Genomic DNA, 10,250 nt, shown 5'->3' on the forward strand with positions numbered 1-10,250 from the left:
GTGGCACTTCACTCCTCAGGCTGTGGCTTACCCACAAGGAAGGTGGTATTACCTCCTTTGTCCTGAGAAGGAAATCGAAGCTCAGAGAGGCTAGCTGACTTGCCTGGCCAGCACAATAAGCCCTTGCGTGACTCCAAAGCCCAGGGTTTCTTACCACAAATGCAATCTCTCTGCTGACACATATCCCTAAAACTGTGCTCCAGTAGCCGGCTGACAATCAGAACCCCACTGGGAGAGCCTTATTCCTCAAGCTAAAGATACAGCTTCCCTTTGTTGAAGTGCAAGTGCTGTGAAGAGGGGGCACAAGTTTTAACCAGTATGAAGTCTTCCCTAATAATAAGAAGCGTTTTAACGGCATTTTAGAGTTAAAGCAATCTTTTCATGCATAACTTCACCTGATCCTCACCACAGCTGCATAAGTAAGACTCACACTCCCCATTTCACATATGAGGAAACTGAGGCTCAGAAAGTGATTTTCCCAAAATGCAGAATGGGGTCCGGGAGACGGGTACCGGAGCAGAGATAGCAAGCCCTCGGTGGCGTGACCCCCTCGTTCCATACACCGCTTCACCTCACTCTGTCCAGTCTTCTCAGAGATGGGAGGAGGAGGGAATTAGGTCCGTGGGTACTGGGAGGTGGCTGCAGAACATTTTGCCTTGGGTCCTTATTCAATTCTTTGCTCCCTAACATCACTCCCAACCAAGTAGGCAATGTCCAAAGGTCTTGCCTCCACCCAGACAGACGAGCAGGCTGACAGAAGGCAGACAGGACACTTAGCCAAGACAGCACTGAGACCAGACTGGACTGAGAAAGTTCTGAGCCATATGCACCAAGGGAGATCAGGGGCTTCTATGCCTGGGCTGGAGAGTGGACCCCACCCCCGGTGCCTGCAGCCAAGTCATCCTGGCCTAGTTTACCACTGAGCCCTGCCCTGTGACAGGAGCATCCACCAGCAGACCTCCTCTACTTAGCTTGGGTTCCCAGCTCCTGCAATCCAAGGGTGTGGCAGGGAACCCTCACTTCCAGCCCCCTGGGCCTCTACTGTCTAGGGGCCCCTTGTGTTTCCTCCTCTGGGACAACCCCGCAGAGAGAAACATAGGGTGAAGGAGATAGTGGCAGTTGCTACAGGAAACACATCCCTCTGTTACCAACACCGCTTCTGTACAGGCCTAGAATTTTCCACACTACCACTTTCATTTTTGAAGGAAGCAGCTTCTTTGCCATGCGCCCCACCATTTCACATCCTCCCAGTCCATGGCTTCACCCATTTCCTTCTGACACCCTAGAGGTCATCACTGAGGGGAGAAGGGAAGTGAGAACCCTCGTGGAGCCCCATTTTCTCATCTGTAGAATGAGTAGTGAGGAGTACCAAAAGAGATCAAGTGAGGCCCACTCAGGTGGTTTGAAAAAAAAAAAAAAAAAGGTGTTTTTCTTTTTTGCAAACATATTTCACTTTGGGGGTAAGGTTGTGTATTTATATTTCAGGCAGCCTTGTGGAGAAAGTAAAAATCTGTGAATGCACTTAATACAAACCCAAATAGATATCCAAGCCCCAGAAGACAAGGAAAGTTCTGGAAAACAAGAATACTGCAACTCCCTCCAAATCCATTTGTTCCATATTCAAATGCTAGTTCACAAGTACCTGACCAGAGTCCAATTACACTTGAACTTCAACATACGGCCTTCAGTTAATACTAATCATTATAATGACCTGCTACAACTGAAAATTCAATGGTTTCCTAGGGATGGAACACTCAAATCACAAATGCTGGATGACAGTCAGTGCTTTCTGATACGGCACATGTTCACCTTCATCGTCTTATTTCCAAGACCTCTTGACCACATACCTGACTTCATGACCTGAGAAAATTATGTAAAAAGGACACAAAATCATTTGCCTTGGGATATGAGAATGATCAGACTGATGAGGCAGCCCTGGTGGGAAGCAGACTATCGGACCTTGTTTCTTCAAACCTGATATTCCTCCCAGGAGCAGCCCAGTCTCACCTGTGACAAAGCTCCAACACTTTGTGTTGCCCCAGCCTGTGCTGGCCCAACAGACCTGGCAAACTCCCTGGCCTCTCTTCATTGGGATGATGGATGGGTTCTCAGGCTCAGGCAGAAATAAAGTACACAGTGGGAGACAGCATGGTGCGAGGCAAACCCTGGGCTGACAGGTCAGAGCAGATGTGGTTTGAACCCCACTCTACTATTTCCTGGCCTGTGACTTCCAGCAAATCATTCCCTTTCAGAGTCTTAGGAGTTTCTTCTCCTAAAGTCGGGGTCATAACAGATAACTTTCAGAATTGGAAAGGTGATCAAACGAGCTGAGTAAAGCACCTAGTTCAGAGCCCGGTCCAAACCGCACAGCTACACATGACATGTGGCGGCACTAGTTCTCAGTCAGCCTTGACCGTCAATATCCCAAAGTCCCTGAAGCCAGGGCATAGGCTCCTTTAGGAGCTTCAGGCTTCCATGGAAGAGGGAACCCTCACAGTTTTTCTCCATAGGGATGTTACTGGTGTTTAGGAAAATTCCTCATTGTGCAGGACTGTACCTTACTTACTCTGCAGAAAATTTAATTCCTCTGGGCTTTGCTCACTGTCTTAGAGCCTGTCCACAGCCCCCTACCATCCAACTACCAAAAGTGCACCATGTATGCCCAAACAGCCTCTGGGGTGTATCACCCCTGTGAAAAGCATAGCTGAAGCCTTCTCCCTGCCAATCTGAACCAGAAGTGGATGTCTCTCCTTAGTTCAGAAATGTCCATTCAACAGAGAGTTTTTTCAGGAGCCCTCCAAACAAACTTTATTCTTGACCTTGACACAGGGTGGGTCACATATCCCCTCCTGCAGAACTCCCAAGACCTCCATGACCTCATCCGCTTCCCCTATTAAGAATGTCTTCGGGTGCCTGGGTGGGTCAGTCAGTTAAGCGTCTGACTCTTGATTTCAGCTCAGGTCATGATCTCAAGGCCATGAGTATGAGCGTCGGGCTCCATACTGAGCATGGAGTCTGCTTGGGATTCTCTCGATCTCCCTCTCTCTCTGCCCCACCCCTGCTCATACATGCTTTCTTCCTCTCTCTCTCTCTCTCTCTCTCTCTCTCTCTCTCTCTCTCAAAAATAAATATTAAAAAAAAAATCTCTTGAATCACCAGTACCATAACATGAATTCCTTTAGTAAAGTCCTTTGACCTAGAAATTTTGCATTTGTTAATCTAGACTACAACAGGAGGTGTTTCCTATTGACAATGTCAGTCACTTGAGAAAAGGAGCAATCTGGGAGGGACCAGGATCTCATGAGGATTCTTCTCTCACATGGTAAGAGAGGGACTGTCTACCTACTCTGCCCTGCAGAAACCATGTAAGTAGCTGGTGTAGGGGCTAAGGGCATGTTGCCCCAAAATGTGTTACTTTGGCATGCAGATTATTTTGAGCTGAAAACAATCAAGGCCCAAAGACTTAGAAACTTTGACCTTCCCCCTAACTGCCTAAAAGTTTGCTCCAGGAAGAGAGCCATCAACAGAGATGACTACAGTATGATATGAACTAGGGGTGGTAGACAGAGAGGAGCCTAATGAAGTCTGTTTGTTAAAATTGCTCTCTATGCCTCATTGATTCTGAATGGCCCAGCAAACATTTGTTTACTAAACATTTACTTTTTTTCATCTTCCTGTCAATTGCTTTCCTTCCCTTTGAAGGAAAGGACCCCTATGTCCTTCTCCTTAGTTCAGGATGGCATATATACCCCGTTTTGTCTGTCTGTCTTTGGAATCTCATGTCTGTGTGGATTCCCAGTATGTACATAATTAAGTTTAATTTTCTTCTCCTCATCTGTCTCATGTCAGTTTGATTCTTAGTTCAACTAGAAGAGCCTTCAAAGATAGAGAAAATTTTTTTCTCCCTAACATTGGTAACCATGCGTGAGGGCTACAAGATATCTGTATGTTTCAAAGTAAGTCTTAATTGCCACATATTGATGTTGTAGGAATATGAGTCCTCCTACTTGGAAGAAATATTGTTAACATACATGACAGTCAGCACTTACAAACTACATATATATATATAGAGAGAGAGAGACAGAGAGACAGAGGGACAGAGGGAGAGAGACAGAAAGACAGCAAGAGAGAGGTGCCCTTGAATATATGGGGGTTAGGGGCACCAATGCCTCACACAACTGAAAATCCACATAGAACTTAGATTCCCTAAAAACTTAACTACTAATAGCCTGCTGTTGACTGGAAGCTATATTGATAATATAAATGTTGATTAACACATATTTTGTATGTTATATGTGCAATATACTATATTCTTACAATAAAGTAAGCTGGAGAAAAGAAATGTTATTAGGAAAATCATAAAAAAAAGGAAAAATGCATTTAACAGTATTGTACTGTATTTACTGGAAAAAATCTGCATAGAAGTGGACCAATGCAGTTCAAACCTGTATTGTTCAAGGTCACCTGGATATGTATATAGCTGTATATATAAACACACACAGGACATATATGTTCATGTGCATATATAATATATATTACTGATATATATTAATTATATAATTATGTGATTAATATCAAGTAATTGTAAGTTACATAATTAACATACTGTGTTACAATTATATATTATTTATAATTAATATATTAATTTATGTATATTAATAATATTATTATGTATAATAATATTATGTAATTAATAATATAATTAATATATTAGTTATATGTATAATTAACATGTATTATATACTGTACCTTAAGAGTAACTGCAAATTAAAATAAATAATAAAATCACCCAGAGAAAAAACATATAGGCCAAGGACATAAAAAGACAATTTTACAAAAGAAGTAAAATAACATGTGGAATTGAGATACTTCTGTCCACTTCTCAAACCAACAACTTTTTTTAAAATTACAGTGTCTGGATTCATGGGAGAATACGAGCAGCTTGACAAACTGCTGGTGGGAACATAAGCTGGTATTTCCAGAGGTGAGTTGAACAATCAGTGTGTTTTAAAATCTTTAGAAATATACATAGAATTGGACCAAGCAGCTATACTTCTAGAAATGTATCTTCACAAGTATTTATGGATGTCCTCAGGGGCTCCTGGGTGGCTCAGTCGGTTAAGCATCCAACTCTTGGTTTCAGCTCAGATCATGATCTCATGACTTTGTAGCCTGAGTCTCACATGGGCTCTGCACTGACAGTGCAGAGACTGCTTGGGATTCTCTCTCTCTCCCCATCCCTGAGCCTCCCTCGCTCATGCTGTCTCTGTCTCTCTCAAAATAAACTTTAAAAATTATATTTAAAAAAATTTTAAGTCTTTATGGATATTCTCAAAGATTGTCTTTCTTCATTATTGTGGCAAAAATTAAAAGACACTAAATAGCCAACAATTACAAGTGATTCTCTTCCTTTTTGATTATCTGTATTTTCTAAAATGTCTATATTGGCCTAAAATGCCTAAAATGTCTCTTAAGGTACTAACTAGTTTCCACTTAGTACATATATGTCACATATATGGACATATGACATCACCTCAAGAATACAAATTCCTTGAATACCAGATTCTAAGTCTGATTTATCTTCATACACTACCCTGTGATATTAGCTTAGGGCCTTGAAAAATTACAACAATTGTCATTTATTGAATGTGCACCATATGGCAGGCATTGTGTTAAATTGTCTCTTTTAATGTAGTAAAATTCAATAAGCAGTTGTTGAAGGAAGGAGGGAAGAAGAAGGACAGATGGAAAGGAATGATTGAATAAATGTCTAGAGATCTGAAATAAGCTAGCAGCTCTCTCACCAGCTCACTTTTGAGGTCCCTCCTAACTAGCAGACCATAGTGCCAAATCATTTCTTCCTGTGAGGACAGGAGCAAAAGGACAGAAGGAGTTAGGTGGGGCAGGATGACACTATAAACCTGGGTTTTAGAAGCCACACTTTTTAGAAGATCTCACAAAGAACTACCAGGTAAAACTTTAAAAATCACTTTTAGACGTATTCTTACCAGATTCAAGAAAACTAATATTAACATGACAATGGCCTTTTAATGAATCACTTTTGACCTCGGCAACATTTAATTCCTTTCTACAAAAACTCCCAAACAGCCACCATCACCATTAGAGGGTGAAAGATATATCAATTAGACATAGTTTCATAGATCCAAAATGAGTGATTCAGGGCAGGGTGTGAGCTCTCACAAAGGACTAGGAAGCTAAGGGAGTGCAGAGGGAGAACTTCTTTCTGATGGGGAAGGAGAGCACAGGAGGTGGCAAGTGAGAGGCAGGAGAGACAAGATTTCTCAATGCAGGGTTAGGGAAACAGCATTCCTGCCTGAGGAAATAGCCAGAGCAAAGGCTCAGAGGGCTGGGGCATGGGCAAGGGCAAACAATAAGCATGTAGGAGATACAGATTTGAAGTGACAGTTGGACAGTAAAGGAGAGCCTTGGGAAGCAGGCTAAGGAGTTGAGACTTAATTCTGGAAGCAACGTGTTCAGTCCATGCCCCAGAAATCTTGGGCTACTTCATTAGAAGGAACAAAAGTGGTCTAAAGATGAATTCCTCTCCACTGGTTTCTTGCCCCTGGCAATTTCCTGCTCCTGGGGCAAGCCGGTGCAGCCCAGCAAAAAGCAAATTAACACATCCCTCATATTCAAAGGTTTGGGGGTTAAGTTCAGATTTAAAGCCACAGTGACCTGAGCATACACAGAAATAGAGCACCTTGGCACCTGGCTTTGCCCTGTTGTTTTCCCAACTCTGACGTTGCAGAAAGGAAGCCTCCCTGGCTTTGCCCACCTCCTGGGAAGATTAAGAGGCAACCTCTGACCATTTGTTTCAAAACAGTGCACAGTACGGAACCAGTAGTGAGAGCATCAAGAACAGATCTCTTCAAATGCAGCTTCCAAAGGGGTTAGCCCTGTGGTCCTGCTACCTCTAATAATCCCTCTGGTACCCCACTTGGTAAAAGGTTTCAGGAGGAAAGGAAACAGGAGGTCCGGAGAACGGGGGGACAGCTTTTTTTCAAACATTTCAGTAACATAATACATTTCTCCCTGTCTGCATTCTGTGCCTGGCGGTCTCTGGGTTTCTTGGATTGACACTCTCTCTCTCTCTCTCTCTCTCTCTCTCTCTCTCTCTCTCTCTCTCTCTCTCTCCATCTCCCTACTTCCCTCACCTGCCTTTCTCTCTGTGTCCCTTTCTCCTTGTTTCCACTTTTGTAAAAACTATCGTTCAATCTGTCTCTGACTCTATCTCTGTGTCTGTCTCTTTCAACTTCGGCATCTCGTTTCTGTCACTATCTCCACCACTCTGTCATTCTCTCTATTAGTCTCTGTCTTGGCATCTCTGTCTCTGTGTTTCTGACCTGATGTCTAGGTGTTTCCAATGAATGTCTCTGTGTAGCTCTCTCAGTTCTCCCATGTCTCTTTCTGACTTCCCTCTCTCAGCATTTCCAGCTCCACCTCTCCATCTCTTTGCCTCCATCCCCGTCTCTATCCCTCCTCTCCAGTTTGCGTTACTAAAATCTCAGCGAGGAAACAGCAGTTCAGAAAGGTGTAACCCTGAGAGCCGCTTTTAGCGGGCTGCCCGGTCAGAGCGGCGGGAGGGGCGCCGCGGGGACAGCCCCGCGTCGGGTCACTGTCACCGCTCCCCCCCCCCTCCCCCGGGCTCCCCTCGCGAGCGCCCCTCGGCCCAGCCCCGACCCCTGACCGCCTCCCACCCCCGGTTAGAAAGGACCCTCCCCGCCACCGGCCAGAGTGTCTGCCCGAGCCAGGGGTCGGACGGAGGACAGAAAGTTCTCACCGATGGTGAAGCTGTAGCCATCGATGCTGAAAGTGGCGCTCCGGCATTTTTTGAAGCCCTCTTTCCTGTTGCTGGCGTCCGTCATGGCTCGGCCGGCGGCGTCCCGGGGTTCCCCGCGGCGGAGCGCGCAGCCCCGCGCTCGGCCCCGTCCCCTCCCCCAGCCGCGCGGCGCGCTCTCCCGCAGCCCCGCCGCCCGCCCGCCGCGAGCCCGGTGCGCCCCGTGCGCCGGCTGCGGGTTTGGGGGGCCGCCAGGCAGCCGAGACGCTAGGCGCGCGGCGCGGTCAGTGCGCGGCACCACTGCCCCATCCCCGGTGCCAAGTTCCAGGTAGGACGCGAGGAGCGCTGCGACAGGGAGGCGACGCGCGCCCGCCCGGGCGTGTATACCCGTGTATACCGGGGCTCAGGGGGATGCCGAAATCCCTATCCCTTCCACCCTACTCTCCTCGAGCGCTGAAGCCAGCGCGCACGCCTGGTTTCTATCTCAACTTCGCCTTCCCCCCTCTGGGGGCTGGTGGGGTTTGGGGACTCAAGGGAATGGCTAAGATCTGGCGTCGTGCTTCTTCTAGCTGTTTTCTCTGGCAGGCAGGAGAGCTCCCAAAAAGCACATCAACAGATGGAAGCAAACATGTAAGCCGGTCAGATGCTGCCAAAGTTTACTCCAAACAAGGAAGTCGGGGGAAATCGCCACGCCCACTTCCTCCCAGCAGCTGTCCCCTCGACTAGCCTGGATCCCTGAGAAGGTTACTTCTTCTCAACAGTCCCTCGCCAGAGATAATTATCAAAACAACCCACGCGTGTGATTTCACACAGAGGTTTGAAGGTGTGCAACTCCCAACCACGTTCTAGCCCATTCCTAACGGCTGGTCCCAGCTCTCTCCAACATGGTTTTGCCAAACGTTAGACTCCTGGAGTTTGGGGAGGTAAGAGAGATCTTACCAATCGGACAGCCAACCCTCTTGTTATAGATGAGGAAACTGAGGCCGACAGAGGCTTAAATAAGAGATAGATGGAAAGCAGCAGCGTTTAGACATAGTAATTTCACTTTATGACACCAACTCAATCATTGGTTCTTCCATTACCTAAAATGACTGGTGGGCAAAATTTACACGGGGAGAAATCATTCCCTCCGACCAGCTAGCAGTTGCTGAGGATTTACAGTTGCATTGTTCTGTGTCAGGGACTCCGGAGAATGTGAATAGACCAAAGCTGAGTCCCTTGGTGGAGTCTACCCAGTGCCACATGTGGAATGACAGTGCTATGCTCAGGCTATTAGTGGGCTGCCGTTAACTTAACCTCATTTGAAACAATTGATTTACACTTGTCAGAGAGTCAATCAAGTTTATTTAGAGAGTCAATCAGGTATATTCCTAATTGGTTCCAGTTGACGTTAGGGGGTTTAGGGAGAGTGACAGGTCTTCAGAACCTAATGAAAATTAGAGACCTCTCCAAAAAAAGGCACGTACACACATATACAGTATTCTACATACAACTCAGAGGACCCGTAACACCCTCAAGCTCCCTGGAATGCAAGTTAATGGATGTCTCAGGATTGAGTCTCTTTCAAATCACCATACATTTTTAGAGACATGGGTATTTCTTTTTTTTTTATGTCAGATGTAGTTGGAACTTCAGTTATAAATTCCCTCAGGAAAGACCTAGAATCACACTCATGTTGATAGCATGCTTAGGTCAATAGCAAGATTAATTGGTCCACAAGGCAATAGGTGACAAGGACCTCACTTCACACACAATGGTATGTCTCCGCTTGGAAGCCTGGGGATGCTTCAGACCCTGAGGTACTCCTTGAGACTGAAAATGGTTACAACGGGAAAGCGTAAAAAGGGCTCTGTCGACAGACGTGGGTCTGAAATCTGGTTCCACAACTTACCAGCTATGTGACCTTGAGAAAGATGCTAGAATTCCCTGAGTCTTGCTTTCCGAAATCATCTTACAATGAGGGTCAAGTGAGACAAAATGGAGGAAACCTAGGCATACAGTGGGCATTCACTGATTGCAATCACCAGGTGGTTCCCAATTTTCATTATGTAGACAGTGGAAAATTCTTCTCCATGACAACAATGTATTTTAGTTATTGTTATCGCCACTAATTCTATAAATAATGAAAATTTTAGGGGCACCTGGTGGCTCAGTCAGTTAAGTGTCTGACTCTTGATTTCAGCTCAGGTCATGATCTCACAGTTTGTGAGATCGAGACCCACGTCAGGCTCTAGCGCAGAGCCTGCTTGGGATTCTCTCTCTCCCTCTGTCTCTCTGCCCCTCCCCTACTCGTATATGCTCTCTCTCCCTCTCAAAATAAATAAACATTTTTTAAAAAGAAAATGTTATATGTAAAATTTTTATGTATATATTTTTCAATATAGTAACAAACAAAAGTTTCCAATAATTCCCATTCCCCTGTATGTTTCCCACTTTCCTAAACCTTTAGCAG

The 10,250-nt window shown here is 45.4% G+C and overlaps 1 protein-coding gene across 8 annotated transcripts in view; it reads right to left on the minus strand.

The window, feature by feature from the left end:
• The window catches only part of PDE1C (phosphodiesterase 1C), a 509,522-nt gene extending 501,564 nt beyond the window's left edge, over positions 1-7,958 (minus strand). For 3 of the 8 annotated variants that reach the window (XM_019443747.2, XM_053897723.1, XM_019443753.2), the window contains exon 1: positions 7,802-7,957. In XM_019443747.2, coding sequence (XP_019299292.1) covers positions 7,802-7,886 — 85 coding nt within the window. In that variant the 5' untranslated portion in view covers positions 7,887-7,957. Of the gene's footprint in view, positions 1-7,801 lie in introns of all 8 variants that reach the window. The other 5 variants (XM_019443746.2, XM_019443745.2, XM_019443748.2 and 2 more) reach the window with 3 other exon arrangements.
• Positions 7,959-10,250: the final 2,292 nt, after the last annotated feature.

The sequence above is a fragment of the Panthera pardus genome, unplaced genomic scaffold, assembly GCF_024362965.1.
Source record: "Panthera pardus isolate Hobbes unplaced genomic scaffold, ASM2436296v1 HiC_scaffold_8, whole genome shotgun sequence".
NCBI classification, from domain to species: Eukaryota; Metazoa; Chordata; class Mammalia; order Carnivora; family Felidae; genus Panthera; species Panthera pardus.